The following is a 16,832-nucleotide window of genomic DNA, read 5'->3' as shown; positions in this document are numbered from 1 at the left end:
GGGACCAGTGGGATGGGGTCTGAGTTCCTACTCTGGCACCAGTTAGTGGGGTGGCCTCAGGTGAGTCACTTAACGTTTCTGAGCCTTTTTTCCCCCTACCGTGAAATAAAGAAAATAGAATCTGTCAGCATGAGTTGTTTTCAGGATTGAGGCTGATAGCCTTCACGAAATAATGTGTGTCTGTGTGTGTTACACAGCGCCCCACTGAAACAGTGGTTCAGTGTTTGACAATTTGTTTGCTGTAGCTTCTGCTACAGATTGTAACTACCATCAACAATGACTCAACTATTAGTAAAGAAAAAGTCAGTTTTCAGAGAGAAAAGACTAACAAAGCAATTTTGGTGCAGGATTCCTTTGCTGAAACAGTCTCCATCAGTAACCTGGGAATGGCAAAGTCAGGCCCTGTGATTGAGGAGAGTGGCAGCCTCCTCCTGGAGTATGTGAACGGCTCTGCCTGCACCACCAGCGATGGCAGGCTGACCACCTACACCACCAGGATCCACCTCGTCTGCTCCCGGGGCAGCCTGGTAAGGCGCTGCTGGCCATGGCCACAGTTGCTCTGGGTTCTCTTTTGATTAGGTACCACGTAATATGTCTCCTCACAGTGACGACTGTGTCCTGGGCTGGGTGGAGGAGTTATGTTGGTCTTTACTCTGCTTACAGCCAACGTGTGGGTGCGAGCAGGCAGGTGGGGTGTAAGGGGCAGCTCTGTGGCTGTGGTTTCTGAAGCTTAAACCTCATCCTCTGCCGTGGAGCCTGAGCCTTTGGTGTGCTGTACACTGTGTGGTGTCCTGTAGATGTGGGTTTCCCTTTGAGGTGGACAGGCCCCGTCTTGCTGTTAGTTCTTGATGATCTGAGGATTGCAGCAGTGGGACAGGTCTGAAAAGGTCCTGCGGGGGTCAAGGGAAAACGTCCCCTTTGTCTTCTGGAAGTTTGCTGAAAACCAGCTGACAGAAGGTAGGTTAGCAGGAGACGAGGCACACACAGTGTTATTTTAATGTACGTAGCTCAGGGACCACCCAGGAACCCAGCACAGCACAGAAGCTTATAGGGAGGGGGGACATGGAGAACTTAGAGAATTCTTTTGAGGGGCCACAGATGATTACTAGGGACTAAAATTAACTTGTCAGTGATTCGCTTTGGAATTTGAGTAAGGCCAAGATGCAGGTGTTATCTTGTGAGAAAGTCCTCCACATGTGGTTAGGTTCCTGTTTTTTGTAATGTGACAGACAAAATGAGGTTTGGGGCAGGGAGTTGTGCCCACACTTCCGCAGGCTGACAGCGGACTTCTTGGTTAGGGACTGAGCCCTAGTTTTAATCCTTTTTTTTTTTTTAACCTCTCTAAGTTGTCTGTAAGCATTTTTAGTCATCTAAAACAGAACGATTGCCAGCCAGGAATGTTGTATCCTGCAAAATTATGTTTCATAAATGATGGAGAAATAAGGACTTTCCCAGCCAGGCTCATTTCTCTCCATGTCTGATCTTCTGGCATCAACAATGAGGAAATATAATTTAATGCTGAGTGTGATTTAACTACAGGATAAATCATTGCTTATTTATCCTATTTATTGACTAATTATAATTGGATCAACATTGGGCTGTTGGATCAATATTAAGCTGTCAGATTAGCCAGAAATAGAAGAGAAAGGACTCAAATAAGTTCGATCAGAAAGGAAAAAGATATGACAGCTGATAACACTGAAATACCAGATACAATCTGCAGATACTACAAAAACTTCAACTAGGAAATGTGGAGGAAGTGGATGGATAAATTCCTGGGAGTGCACAACCTCCCACGCCTGAGTCAGGAAGAAACAGAAATCCTGAACAGACTGATAACAAGCAGTGAGGTTGAAGCAGTAATAAAAAATAAAATGAAGTTTCAGGAATGGGATGGAAGGCAATTGTGTTGCTTTTGGAAAGAAGTATTTTTGGCCAGGTGAGGAAATTCCAGAGAGAGTCTCTCCCGGTGTTTGGGGTATGGGGGAAGAACAAGGCGGGGTTCAGAGGACCTGGAAGCAGTGTCTAAGGTCTTTTAGCAACGGTCCAGTCTTTGGGTATCACTTTCTGAGCCCCAGTATCCTAAACCCTGAAGTCCATAGATGAGGAAGCGGAGGGTTTGTGTGGCTCAGGCCATGAGTGAAAATGAAGGATATGTGCATAAAATGAAATAGGAATAAAGTAGGAATAAGAAATGGTGGCTGAGAAGTAGAGGAAGGGATTGGGTCACTCTGGGCCCTGAGATACTCAGCCTGGGGTGAACAGCAGAGAAAACTGCATAAAAATGCTTTGGGCTCATTCTGTACAGGCTCAATTGCTTCTCTGTTAAAACTGTTAAAATATCTATGACATGAAATTGACCATTTTTGGCTTAGAGACATGAAGTGCATTTAGTACATCCATCACCAGTATCCATTTCCGGAACTTTTTTAGTATCTCAAAACCAATTGCTTTATTTCATGGAGTTTTAGGTTTATACAAGGGTCATGCATTTTTGGGAAACTACCAGATGGTGAGGGAAATCTAGAGTGGAACTACTGGAAGTCACATTCATTAGCAGCTAAATCATTCACAGCCCACTTGGGTAGGGGTTTATCTTGGCCTTGTCCAGCTTCCCTGAAGTCACCTGGCTGAGTCCCTCTGGAGCCAGCTTACAGCTCCCAGCCACTGTGTCATTTGGTGACATACTATTTTTAATAAGAGCTGCTTTCTCTAGAGTCCAAAGAGAGCTCTTTTGTCCACTGAAGAATCATGAGATCCCTAAATTTGGAAAGGGACCCTTACTTGTCATGGGGCCTGCATCTTGCAGGCTGGGAAGTCACAGACAGACGATGAGAGTGAGTCCTTGGAGGGAGGGATAAAGGGACAGGAATTTGTAATTTGTGCTAAGTAGGATGGGGCCAAGAGTCTGTATTTTACAAGTCGCAGTCCTGAGTATTAATGGAAGGAGAAGCAAGCCCACGGACACTTGGACTTCATATTGCCTCACTGGTCTCATGCTCAAAAGACAGTTGCATTTCCATGATCCGCAGGTGAAGATTTTGTCCCTGTGATGTGAAAGGTGACACAGAGGATCCAGAGACCTCTGTGTGCAGCAGCTTCAGTAGACTGGTCAGAGCCAGTCTGTGGTCTCTTATTAGGAAGGAATGCTGGTCAGTTGTGTCAAAACAGCAAAAGTCTAGTATGTTAAAAAAACAAAAAAAATAGGTCGGTGCTTGTGGCTCAAAGGAATAGGGTGCTGGCCCCATATACCGGAGGTGGTGGGTTCAAACCTGGCCCTGGCCAAAAACTAAAAAAACAAACAAACAAACAAAAAAACAAAATCCAGAAACCTCAAAAGTCACGAGGCAGTCAGAGGTTATTATCTGTTTAGGCCTCGGGGAAGAAAGGCTGAGGGCAGTTAACGCAAGTACCTCCCATACCGGTGGCCAAGAACTCAGTTTTTAAGGTTTCCCTGGGGTCCCCTTGGCCAAGAGGGGGTCTGTTCAATGAAGTAGGAGGTGCTTAGGGATTTATTTTTATTTCTCTCGGGCAGGGGTGTGAGATGATGAGCTGGCTGGGCAGGGTCTGTGCTCTGTGAGGACGGTGCACTGGCCTGAGTTTGTGCACACAGGCCTTCAGCTCCCCTGAGCTCGGGCTGCCCTCTCCTCTCAGCCCCAGGAAGGAATCCTGGGTTCTTTGGTTTCACAGCTGAGTGCCAGCCTCTCAGCCTTGCATCTCTGCTTCCTGGGACATCCGGGACCACTGCCTCTGGGCAGCCTCTTACCTCTCTCTGGGTTTTTGTTGCCACTGGGTACTGGGTATTTCCAGAAAATTCTTGACCCTTAGTTTTGGTTTTCTTGGCTTATTTTTTTTGTTTTTCTGTGATGCTTTAGTTTTCAGAGTAATGTCACCTTATTGCTGTATCTCTGAGGGTTTACATGGGGAGTGGTGCAGGGTGCAGGTCCAAATAGTGCTGAGTGAATGAAGAGGGACATGCTCATAGTTGCAGGTTAGAGCTTGGTTACTTCTCACAAGAGTGTTGTCAGGTGGAAGGAGCAAGTGTGTTTTTATTCTACTGGGGAGTGCTGCTGAAGCTGGTAAACGGGGCCTTCAGGTCAGAGATCCCTGGTGAGTAAGGGCCTGGGTGAGGGCTGTATGACTGTTGTTCTTTAACCTGTGACCCTAGGCCCGTGTCTTGTATTCCCTGTGCCTCAGTTTCCTCATCCGTAGGTTGTGGGTGCCTATTGGACCTGGTTCATGGGATGGCAGGAGGCACAGTTAAGAGAAACCCTAACAGAACTGTCAGGGTGGTGGCTGGTGCGTGGTGAACACTCCCTGCCATGTGTCCTGCGTCCCCATAATGGGTGGTGCTTGCATAGAAAGGGAGGACGGTGCACTAGGGGGGGACTTGTGATATACAGAAGGGCCTACAAATTGTGACTTGGAGCAGAGCTGTGCACCCAGCACCCCCATCAGTGAGGAAGACGTGAGCGCCACCCACATGTCTTCCTGTCACTTGTTACTTTCAGCATTCTCCTGATGGCTGGCATCACAGGTCAGATTGCTGATTCTGAGCTGATGTCAGCAGAGTCACACGTACTGTAGCCTTTCGCATCTGGCATAGAGTGTTTCTCGAAAGCATGGGCTTGGACTCAGATGCAGGTCCGGACCCCAGGACTACCATTTGCTGCTGGCACCATCTCTGAATTTCCTCACATCACACCTAAGAGATGCCGCCTCCTGAGGATGATGAGAACACTAGGTTATAATTAGATAGTGCGCATTAAGCGACCAGCTTATTAGACCCACGCTAAACACTCAGTAGACTTTAGCTGTTTGTTTCTCAGACTGGCATTCTTCTGGCTAGACCAGGCTCTGTTAGCATATTGACTCTTCTCCTGGATTTGACTTTTCAGAATAGCCATCCTATCTTTTCTCTCAACTGGGAGTGTGTGGTCAGTTTCCTGTGGAATACAGAAGCTGCCTGCCCTGTTCGGACGACGACAGATACAGACCAGGTGCGTGTGTCCCAGCCCTGAGCTGAGCCCTACTTCTGCTTCCTGAGTCAGTTACTGTGTCACTGTCCCCTGTACCCTCCATTTCTCTCCCCAGTCTCCTCTGAGATAGAGCCTGGGGCTGAGAAGCAGGCCCCTCGTTTTACACCCTTCCCACCTCACTGTGGATTTCTTTCTTTTACGTACCCTTCCATGGGGTGGTGGCATCTGGTGGGCTCCGGGGGTTCTGCAACACAGCAGGCGTCTGCTGGGCTGGTGGGTCACTCTACACCTAGATCCCTTCAGTGCCTGGTAACTAGCGGTAAAGCCTGCGGGTGTCAGCTTCTACAGGATAAGGCCTTTGTGCTCTAATACGACCTGCCCAGAGGCTCAACCCCTCAGGTTTAATGTGCCCCTCAAAACTCAGTGCTCTCCTGTGGCCGGAGCCCCTGCTCTCAGCCTGGCCCACACCCTCCCCTCTGGATGCCCCCCTGGCACCATGCTGCTTTGCTATGCTCTGAGACTCCCCAGGGAGGCGAGTGTAATTCCTTACAGTGGCACGTGTTTCCCTCCCTCCTGCTTCTCCCCCACTAGGCTGAGAGCTCTTTGTCAACAGAGCGAGGCTCATGCATAGGCCCTCCCTCCCCACCCCACCCGGGGTCCTCCTCACAGGTGCTCAGTGAGGACAATGGGGTGCTGGACAGTGCTGCTGGGGCTGTTGCCTGCAGCTGAGGGATGTGGAAGGCCGGGCAAAATTAAGTACTTGGAGAAGAGCAGGGATCATTTCAGTTACCTGATCGCATTTCATTAGGCATCATTACCTTTAACAGAATAACTGAGGCACAAAATGGAACATGAGAGTTCTTAAGGTTTTTTTTTCCTTTAAAAAATTAATTATGGGTCACTTGGGTCCCACCTTACTTTCTCCTTAGGGATTAGCATGGCTTCTTGTTGAGGTATTAACAGTATCCTGACAAGGTGAGGTAAATTTAGGTAAATTTAGTACCTTTGAGTCAGGGATCACACTCGGTGTGTTCAGATGCTGTGTTGGAAAGGGCTGCTGAGCACATGTGGGGTCACATTTTTGATGGAGATTTCTAAGGTAAATGGGGAAGCCTCTCTCATGCATGTGGGTCTCTGGGGGTGCGTTGTGTTTGTGGAATTGCTTGACTCTGTCTCTCTCCCCCCTTCTTGTCTCCGGCAGACTTGCTCCATCAGGGATCCCAACAGTGGATTTGTGTTTAATCTTAACCCGCTAAACACCTCTCAAGGATACATAGTCTGGGGCATTGGGAAGATATTTGTGGTAAGAACGATACGGTGAATTTCCCTTTGCTTTGAAACAAGGAGAGAGAGCACTAAAGCCACCTGCAGCTGGTGACGGGGAGGCAGGTGTCCTCGGGGGTTGCCTGGGGCACTGCGATGGCAGCTCTCGCTTGGGAGGAGGCAAGCAACTCCAGATTTAAGGGGGAAATAAAACCATCACCCCATTTTGGTACCATTCCCACCTGGGGACTGTCATTCTTTGAATAGTCAGTTATTCTTGATCTGTTGCTATGTGTGGAGCTGTTGTCCCCAGAGCAGCAGCAGGTGTCACCTGGGAACTTGTTAGAAATATAGATTCTTGGGCCCCTTCCTGGACCTCACGAGTCAGAAGCTGAACCTCTAGTCTAGAGGAGATGGGAATAGCGTTACTCTGTAAAAGGGAAGTGACTGGATGGCTGTGCTCTAGAATCTTCTCAGCACTTCCTTCATGTGGTGCATGTCTGGAGGCATAAGACAGAAAAAATCTCCGATTTAATGCCATTCTGTTACAAACTAAGCACCACAAGAAAGAAAAAACTTTCTTTTAAAAAATCTTGATTTAAATGTGTTTAAATTTTTGTAACAAAGTCCACATTGGAACAAGAGATTAAGCTTTGAAAATAGGAAGATGGAATGAGAATGTCTTAGAAAAATTTGATGCAGACGAGAACTCTGTCGGTAAAATACTGCAGAGGGACACACGGCTCGTCCCCAGCCGAGGCGAACATCCGAGCAGACCTGACCCTTGTAGCACTTGGGCTGTGTCTCGCTTCCCTGGAGTCCTCCAGTGTCTTTTTACAGGGATTTTTTCATTCATAATGTGTTTGATAAGGGCCTCTGTGTTGAAGTTAATGCTGGGACTGTTCCATTTACCAGATAGCGACTGCAGAGCTTGCTTGACACCAGGTGTGTATGACAGGTGTGCAACAGCTGGAGCCTGTTTGGCTGCCTAGACTAGTGCAGACGCAGGAACCTCCCAGAAGCCTGCAGAGAACGCACTAGAAGAGAGGACCATGAACCCCATAGAGAACATTCTGGAAGCAGGCACTAGCAGGGCAGTTAGGAGATGGCATGTTGTAGACACGAGAGAGCAGCTCTGGGTAGCAAAAGTAGAAACAGAGTTGATGGGAAGGGGTGTAGGCTCCCAGGAGTGGGGCTGCCAGTGTGCTGCTGGTCATCCCCCCACCCCGTACCCATGGGCTTGGCCACCCTTGGATACTCCCTGGTGTCCTCTCCCCTCCCCCCCATGCTGCTGGAGCTACCAGGTGGGACACCCCCAGGAGGCCTGAACACCCAGATTGCAGCTGGTGCCCCGGTGGGCAGGGCACAGCCCAGGTCCCCCCCAGCTTGTTCTCAGTGTGCAGGCAGGATCTTGAAGGAAGGAACCGGAACCTGCTTTTGATTTCCAGGGTCAAGGACCCTGGATGCAACCAGGCAACTGTAGGAGCACTTGAGTGAGTCTAGTCCTCATTGACCATTTCTCAAGTAGGAAACTTTAGTCTTTAGGAAAAAAAACTTTGTTTTGTTTCTTTATTGGTTTATTTTAAGTCTCCCTGGGTAGAGTGCTGTGGCGTTATAGCTCACAGCAACTTCAAACTCCTGAGCCCAAGAGGTTCTCTTGCCTCAGCCTCCCAAGTAGCTGGGACTACAGGCACCTGCCACTACACCCAGCTAGTTTTTCTGGTTTTAGTAGAGATGGGGTCCCACTCTTGGCTTAGGCTGGTCTTGAACCTCTGACCTGGAATAATCCACCCACCTCAGCCTCCCAGAGTGCTAGGATTAGAGGCATGGGGCACCTCACCTGGCAGAAAATACTTTTTTGTATGTAGTTCTGAACTCTATTCATTGTCCATTAACACTGAACAGATGGAAGTCTCACTTTTCTGTATCTGCCTGCCAAGAGGCATGTTTTGCTTCATTTCCACAGCTACAGTAAACTCCCTTGCTTTTTAATGGAATGATAGATACCAAGACCTTTCAGAAATACAGGAGTACGACTTCGCATTTACCTATGATTAATATGATTTCCATTGTATGTACTTTCTCTAAGATAACTAAAATTATTTTAAAATTACGGTCTATATACTGTATATTCCCTCTGTTTATTGTATATGGTACGTTATTTTATGCATTTGTAGATGCAGGACCGTGCTTGCTTCCGCAGCACATATACTTAAATTGTAGATGCAGAACTGTATAAATAAAATGACGTATACTGAACTGTAGGGGCCATTGATTATAGGTATTGCTATTGGGACTTTGAGTTTGGGCCTTAGCTGTCCAGACGTGGGGAGGTGGCATGGCAGGCTGACTAATAAACATGTAAGCGAGTAGGATTTTGAGTCGCTGGGGATTTTGTGTGGTGGGCCCCGTGCCTAAGTCATATGTGGCTCTTGCTATCTGGCTGCAGTTCAACATCTGTGGCACGATGCCCATGTGTGGGGTCATTGATGGGAAGCCTGCTTCTGGCTGTGAGGCAGAGACCCAGACCGAAGACCTGAAGAACCTGAAGCCCGAGAGGCCAGTGGGATTCGAGAAAAGCCTCCAGGTGTCCACTGAGGGCTTCATAACACTGACCTACAAAGGGCCTCTTCCTGCTACCCGAGGTGAGCTCAGAGCCACGTTGCTTCTGCTACTAGAGGGCGTCTGGGCGGGTCTGTGGCTGACCAACTGCCCCCTTTCCAACCACATGGCGTGAGTTTCCCCACTGCGGTCTGTGCCACCCACCTGGCTGCGGGAGCCACCTCCAGATCTTCCTGCTTTTGCCCTCATGGGACACAGGCGTCCGGGTTATCTGTGGCTTCCCTTTCCAAGGTCAAATGTGGTCTGAAAGTATTAAGTTACTTTGAGAGACAGCGAGAGAGACCACATTCCCGTGTTATTATAACATATTATAATTTTTGTATGTTATTGGTCAGTGTCTTGCTTTGCCTAATTTATAAATTAAACTTCCTCGTAGATATGTATGTGTATGAAATACATAGTCTGTATAGGGTTTGTGATTTTAGGTACCCACAGGGACACTTGGACTGTGTCCTCCACAGATAATGGGGGGTGAGGGGGTGTTACTGTAATCAACACTCAACGAGTGATTTTTTTAAGTGTTAGATTATGTCACTTCTCAGCTCAAAGCCTTCTGGTGGCTCCATGTCACACCTAGAGTAGAAGCCAGCTCTCTCAAGGTGGCTGAAGGACTCCCATGAAGGCTCTCTGGTGTGGTCACTCCTGCCCTTCCCGCACTCTCCTGAAGGCCTTCCCTACCCTCCTGAGCTTTTGTGCTCGTACCCCCTGTAACCAACACGTCTGAGGGCAAGCGTTCTCTTTCTTTCACTACTATAGGGAGTAGGAACTTAGTAGGTATTTGTTGAATTAACCAGTGAGTGAGAGTTATAGTTATGTTGTTTTCTAATGTGTGGATTGATAAACTGATGGGGGATTTGAATAAGTTGTGGAAGAGTGAGAACGCCAAGATGTCAGGCACATGGTACACAACCACCCTGACAGGTTGCTATCGCAGTGGGTGTGGCCACTCTGGCCCCTGATCCAGACCGCCCACCCAGATGGGATAGTGTCAGTGGGTGCCTGTGAAGTGGTCCCTGTGGTGGTTGTGGTGGGTTGCACCGTGAATACTGTTCTGTCTCTCATAATCGGGCCTTTTTGCTCCACAGGTGGCACGAGTACTTTTATCATCCGCTTTATTTGCAATGATGACATTTACCCAGGAGCCCCTAAATTCCTGCATCAAGACATCGACTCCGGACGAGGGATCCGAAACACTTACTTTGAGTTTGAAACTGCATTGGCCTGTGTTCCTACCCCAGTGGACTGCCAAGTCACCGGTAGGGCCATGAGGTCTAAGAAGTAATAGGCTGGTCAAAAGCAAGCATGTGTGTGAATGTCTGTGCAGGTTGTATGTTTTGTTTTATAGGGAGCGTGGTGTTTGGGTTACGTATTTTCTTTGGATAATGCCTAGAACTGTAATGTTTTTCTTGAAAAGACTCTGGATGTACAGTTGAGAGTTATAAGCTATGTTTTTTTTTTTTTTTTTTAAATTGTTGGGGTACAGAGAACCAGGTCATACTGCTTGGATTTGTTAGGTAAAGTCCCTCTTATAATTGTGTCCTCCCTCCAAACTTTTAAGCTATGTTTTAGGCTCAGATGCTACTGAAGAACAGAAAAGAAAACTCACAGGGGAAAAAAATGCACAGGACATGGCAAGAGCTATTTATTTGAGGAGAAAAATAAGAAAAAGGCATTGGAATGCCGTAAGCCATTCCCCTGAAGCTGACCAGCGTCCCCTGGCCCACTGATGTCTGTGGGTTGGCTCTGCCCCTCCCTCGCAGTGGGGCTTCCTTGTGAAGGGCATTTTTTTTGTCTTCGTTCTTTTTTCTTTTTCAAAAGACATGGAGTCCTGCTGTGATGCCTAGGCTGGCTTGACCTCCTGGGCTTTAGGCGATTCTCCTGCCTCAGTCTTCCAAGTACTTGGGACTGTGGGTGCACACCACCGTGACTGCCTGCGGTGGCAGTTTTGAAGACGAAGCCTCTCTGCCTCCTGTGGGTTTGCAGTTAGAAAGGTCAAGATCACGTCCTAGCAGCCTTCCCTGAGGGTCTCCAGAGCTTACAGGACAGGAAGGCAGGTTCTAGCATGTTTGTGCTGTATTTCAGACCTGGCTGGAAATGAGTATGATCTGAGTGGCCTGAGCTCCGTCAGGAAGCCTTGGACTGCTGTGGACACCACCGCTGATGGGAAGAAGAGAACTTTCTACCTGAGCGTTTGCACTCCCCTCTCTTACATCCCTGGATGCCACGGTAAGCTCTCTCTTTATTTATGTTTATGTTTATTCATACTGTTTCTGGCTCAAGGCCACCCTCCTTTCCGTCACATGCCTCACCCCAGTGGTTTTCTCCCGTTCTTCCAGGCAGCGCTGTGGGGTCTTGCTTAGTATCAGAAGATAATAGCTGGAACCTGGGTGTGGTACAGATCAGTCCTCAAGTGGCAGCGAATGGATCCTTGAGTGTCGTGTACGTCAACGGTGACAAGTGTGGGACCCAGCGCTTCTCCACCAGGATAATGTTTGAGTGTGCTCAGATTTCGGTGTGTGTTCAGAACAACAGTGAGCGTTTTGTCTATGGGCTCTTCCATTTTTGGTTTTCTTTAATCTCTGACTGTCTTACCCTGTGTAAACCTTGCCTTGTTTTTCTCTGGCTTTCCGACCGTCCCTGGGGTTTGACGAGAATGTGCTTGTTTCCCCAAGTCTTTGATGTTTCAGAACTGCTCTATGTTTTGCTCATGGAGGTTGAAGATTAGATAATTAATTATGGCTATAATTTTTAAAAAAATGAGTGGGAAACAAAGCAAGCTGTTGGTGTCTGTTCCAGGGCTCACCGACATTTCAGCTTCTGGATGACTGTGAGTACGTGTTTGTCTGGAGGACTGTGGAAGCCTGCCCGGTGGTCAGAGCGGAAGGTGAGACCTGCGTGACCCACCTGTGAGGCTTTGCAGGTGTTTAAAGTAGAGATGTTCCCGACGTCCTAGATAGGAAGTCCATGGTAATGGCACAGGTGGGATTGTGAAGCACTTTGTAGAGGCTGGGTAAGTTCTTATCCTGGAGTTCTTTCCGGTCTAGTACGGTGCTTATTTTCCCAGTAACATTTTCCTTGTGTCCCTCGACTGTTGTGATTTTGGCTTTTCACACTTAAAAACACTAATGTGGAGGGTTTTGTTTTGTTTTGTTTGATGAAGTGGGTTGTTGTCCTGGGACTGAAGCTTTTCTAAAAAGCTGTTTGCCAGACAAGTTGTATTACATATAAATAAAATCACATGGAAATGGGTTTTAATGCCCATTTGAGGACAGTCCCTACCAGATTAAAAACTATACAACTTCTTGCCTGGAAGTGTGTTGTGGGTGTAACTGCTGGCGCCCATGGTGTTCTTGAAGGAGACAACTGCCAGGTGAAGGACCCCAGGCACGGCAGCCTGTATGACCTGAAGCCCCTGGCCCTTAGCGACACCATCGTGAGTGCCGGCGAGTACAACTATTACTTCCGGGTCTGTGGGCAGCTTTCCTCGGGCGTCTGCCCCACCAGCGACAGGTCTAAGGTGGTCTCCTCGTGTCAGGAAAAGCCTGGACCACAAGGATTCCAGAAGGTGGCAGGTACCATCGTTTTTCCTTCTGCTTTTTAAATTAAAAATTCAAAATGGTATGCTGAAGGTGTCTTTCTCTTGAGTAGGAAGAATGAGCATTCTAGTAAAACAACAATTTCTGAGTTCACTTTTCTTGTTTTCTTTTTTATTGTTTGAGACAGAGTCTTACTTTTCCTCACTCTTCTGCCCAGGCTAGAGTGCGGTGGCGTCAGCCTAGCTCACAGCAACCTCAAACTCCGAGGCTTAAGCCATCCCTTGGTCTCAGCCTCCTGAGTACCTGGGACACCCGAGCCTAATCTTTCTATTTTTTGTAGTGATGGGGGTCTCACTCTTGCTCAGGCTGTTTCAAACTCCTTAGCTCAAGTGCTCCTCCCTCCCCAGCCTCCCAGAGTGCTAGGATTACAGGCGTGAGCCCCCACACCTGGCTTTCACTTGCTTTCCTTAAGCAGCATACATACTGAAGAATTTTGTTAAGAGTGTATTTATTTTATTTTTATGTAGCCATGCCAGTTGCTGACTGTAAGGCTGCACTTCTTTTCTTTATGGCAATATTAGGACATGCTCAACTAGCCAGGGACAGGTATTCTGAGGTAGCACTTTGCTGTTGCCTTTGGCTGTAAAAGTTCCAGGGCAGACTATTGCTCATTTATGCTACGTCAGCAGCCGGGGAGGATTTTACTACATTTCAGAACTTTCTGAAATGGAGTTGAAGTTGCTGATGTGTGGACATGGGCAGCCTCGGGAGCCACAGAGGAAGTGATATTCCCTTACCACCCAGGCTGAGCGTGCTGACATGTCATCATGCCCATGGTTAGCCTGTCACCTTGCAACCTTGTCAAGGGAGGCTGGGTTGTATCCTCCCTGGAGTATAGCAGTGTGACCCGGAGCAGGTAGCACAGTGCTGGGAGGCCGGGGGTGCTTTGTCTTTACTCTTCAGGGTGGGTGACGGGATGTGTCTTAGAATAATGCTCGGCCACCTGGGGCCCCTTGAACTAAACCTAGTTTAATGTGCTTCTTCTGGAACAGGTCTCTTCACTCAGAAGCTGACTTATGTAAATGGATTGTTAAAGATAAACTACACTGGGGGGGACACGTGCCATAAGGTGTACCAGCGCTCTACGACCATCTTTTTCTACTGCGACCGCAGTACCCAGAAGGTGAGTGGATGCGGCTGCCCTGCTCCGGCTGCTGTTATCTTTGTGAAATCAACCTGCCCTCAGATCTCAAGAAATATGGTTAATTTAGTTTAAAGTGCATTATAGATGTAAAATATGTTGAAACTTTTATCAGTTTCTATCGATTTTAATGAATATAACTATTCCTTTCTGTCTTCATCCTTAAAATTGAAAGTATAAACCAGGGGTCCTCAAACTTTTTAAACAGGGGGCCAGTTCACTGTCCCTTAGACCGTTGGAGGGCCGGACTGTGGGCCCCGGGACAAGTCGACTGTTAAGCAGGACAGGCAGCAGCAGCCAAAACACCAGCGGGCTGGATAAATGTCCTAGGCGGGCTGCATGCGGCCCGCAGGCCATAGTTTGAGGATGCAAAGTCTCTCATTCTCGTTTTTATATGTATTTTCCATCTTAACTTTTTAGCCAGTATTTCTAAAGGAGACTACAGATTGTTCCTATTTGTTTGAGTGGCGGACGCCGTATGCCTGCCCACCCTTCGATCTGACTGAATGTTCTTTCAAGTAAGTTGGTGTATACGTTGAATTTTTGGGGCAGCCTGCCTAGAGGGGATGTTGCTAGTGATTAGTGATCAGGGGATTAGAGGAATCTGTCAGTTTCCCTACACCTTGGCTCCCTAATGTTAAATGAGGAGTTCAGTCAGGTTGATCCCCAGGCCCTTCACAGCTCAGAGATTCCATGGCTATTTTGCATTGAGATGTAAAGTAGGTGGGAAGTGATTGGCGCTGGAATGTAACCCAGGAGCTTGCATGCATGCGTGCTTCCCACGTGCAAGTGGGGAGACTGGGACCGGCAAGACGTGGAGCTCCTGTGATGGGGGGTTCTCTCGGAACTTTGCATCCGTGGGATTTGTAGTTCTGAGGGTCTGCATTTTGCAGGAACGCACTGACAGTTCCGATGTGTGACAAGCCACACATACAGCCACTTGGCCACTATGTAAAATGTGTCCTTTTGGTGTCTCCTTCCAGTCTCTGTCCTGCTGTGTCTATTTTTTAAGTTTCAGTAACATGTATGAGTGTGTACGTTTAAAAATTTGTGCTTACTTAACGTCATCATTGCAGCATTAACCTTCCCCAACGAATGTTTCCTAAAGATTTCACCTGAGACAGATCCGTGTCCCACTCCCCAGTGGGAACCTGACCCACTCCCCCTTCCCGCTGCCTTTGGAGGCTGCCTCCAGTTTTCTGATTCCTACATACAAGGAGTAAAAATTTGATTTCCTTTATATACAAAACTTTTGCCTATAAGTATTTTTATGCTAATTTTTTAAAAGAAGAATGAAATCTAAGAAGATCTTTCATCATCAGTTACATTAAAAGTTAACACATATGAGTGTAATTAATGGTGAAAACAAAAATATGTGGCATGCAATTTCCCCTCCCGACCCCTCACCCCAGCCTCCTGCTGCTCCTTACCCCATCTTCTTGGGGCTCTTTGTGGGGCACTCTGTAAGGCTCGGAGGTACACACCTGCCACCTGGCAGCCCTGGCATCTGCCGACTGCTTTAGAAGGTGAAAACTGACCTTCATTTGTGAGCAGTGTAACCTCATGTTAATCTGGGGAAAATATGATGAAAGCAGTGACCCTCAGAAGGTGCCGGCCTCTTCTCCTGTCTACCCTGCAATTCCACTTTTTTCCTCCTGCTGGATGTGCTTAGGATATCACCTCATGTACGCCAAGCTCTGTTTCTTACTCTGTCATCTCTTGGTGTCCCTCTCTTTCTGCCTGCTGCCCCAATCTGGGCACCCTTCTTCCTGCTCCTACCATCTCCCCCATCTCTTCCCCACACATTCGACTGGTTCCTCATGCTAACTGGAAGAGCCCTGTTCAGATAGGAGCCTGGCCATCTCAGCCTTTTGCTGAAAACTTCAATGCGGTGATCACCCATCTCATGGGGAGCTACAGGCTGATGTTCCTGCTATGACCAGAGGCCCTGTTGACCTCTGCCCCCACCCTCTGTCTGCTTCCTCACTGGGAGGCTGTCTTCTCCTTGCTCCTGTGAAGGCACCGGGCCTGTCCTGCCCCAGGCCCTTTGCTGGTGCTGTGCTTCCAGGATGCTCTGGGTAATTAGCTATTCCATCCCTCTCAGAGTGCATTCACCTTCTCCCCATTAATGTTGTAACTGGTACATGGTTGGTTCTCAGTCACTGATGCGTGTTTGAGGTTTTGTGTAGTTAGTGAACTTTTAGCCAGAGCAGAAAGGCCACCACAAGCCCATTGTTTTTTCTTTTTTTCCAGTGACCATGGGTGGCCTCAGGGCTAGACAGCAGGTGGCCTGTGATGGGCATGCCTGAGTGTCTGTGCTGCTCACACCTGCCACCACCCTGAGCACAGACAGCACACACCTTTCAGATTTGGTTTCTTGTTAAGACTTAATTTTGTTTAGTGAGTCTTAGAGTTTCTGACCTGGAAGTTGTGTTGTTGCTGACTCTGGATGTGTGAGAGAGACAGGAGCCTAAAGTTCTGTCACGGGGTAAGACTTGGTTCACGATGCCAGAGCATGCTCAGCATACCTGGCAGTGGCCGGGGCTGACCACAGTGTCCTCCTCCCTCCAGAGATGCGGCTGGCAACTCTTTTGACCTCTCGTCCCTGTCACAGTACAGTGACAACTGGGAAGCCATCACCAGTACGGGGTCCTCGGAGCACTACCTCATCAACGTCTGCAAGTCTCTGTCCCCGCAGCCTGGCACTGGTGAGAGAGGGGCCCTGAGGGTGACAGCTGGTTGGGAACTTACCAGGGAAGGTGAAGGATGGAGTAGGAAGGATGTTCTTCATGGGTGCTCTCTGCACCATGTCAGTGGTTTGGCCAAGGAGCAGTAGGAGGAGGAGTGACTTGAGGGTTTTTTTGTTTGTTAGTTTTTTGAGACAGAGTCTCACTGTGTCACCTTTGGCATCATAGCTCACAGCAAGCTCAAACTCTTGAGCTTAAGTGATTCTCTTGCCTCAGCCCCTCAAGTAGCTGGGACTACAGGCGCCGGCCATAACACCCGACTATTTTTTTTGTTGTTGTTTTGTTGTCATTGTTGTTTAGAAGGTCCAGGCTGGGTTTGAACCCACCATCCCCAGTGTATGTGGCCGGTGCCCTAATGACTGAGCTATGGGCAACAAACCTGGTCTTTTTTCTTTCTCTTTTTTTTTTTTAAATTAATTTGTTTTTAAATTTCTTTCTTTTTTTTTGAGACGGAGCCTCAAGCTATCCCCCTGGGCAGAGTGCC

At 48.0% G+C, this 16,832-nt stretch overlaps 1 protein-coding gene across 2 annotated transcripts in view; it reads left to right on the top strand.

Annotated features, from left to right (window-relative positions):
• The window catches only part of IGF2R (insulin like growth factor 2 receptor), a 116,047-nt gene that overhangs the window by 69,915 nt on the left and 29,300 nt on the right, over positions 1-16,832 (top strand). For both annotated transcript variants that reach the window (XM_003792391.2, XM_023514628.1), the window contains exons 19-30: positions 348-527; positions 4,899-5,000; positions 6,181-6,282; positions 8,692-8,887; positions 9,950-10,120; positions 10,947-11,090; positions 11,201-11,376; positions 11,661-11,748; positions 12,221-12,436; positions 13,453-13,583; positions 14,022-14,119; positions 16,173-16,309. In XM_003792391.2, the coding sequence (XP_003792439.1) occupies positions 348-527; positions 4,899-5,000; positions 6,181-6,282; positions 8,692-8,887; positions 9,950-10,120; positions 10,947-11,090; positions 11,201-11,376; positions 11,661-11,748; positions 12,221-12,436; positions 13,453-13,583; positions 14,022-14,119; positions 16,173-16,309 (1,741 nt within the window). The remainder of the gene's footprint in view (positions 1-347; positions 528-4,898; positions 5,001-6,180; positions 6,283-8,691; positions 8,888-9,949; positions 10,121-10,946; positions 11,091-11,200; positions 11,377-11,660; positions 11,749-12,220; positions 12,437-13,452; positions 13,584-14,021; positions 14,120-16,172; positions 16,310-16,832) is intronic.

Source organism: Otolemur garnettii, unplaced genomic scaffold, assembly GCF_000181295.1.
Source record: "Otolemur garnettii isolate 467f Iridium unplaced genomic scaffold, OtoGar3 scaffold00056, whole genome shotgun sequence".
NCBI classification, from domain to species: domain Eukaryota; kingdom Metazoa; phylum Chordata; class Mammalia; order Primates; family Galagidae; genus Otolemur; species Otolemur garnettii.
This window is presented reverse-complemented; position numbering and strand designations above follow the sequence as displayed.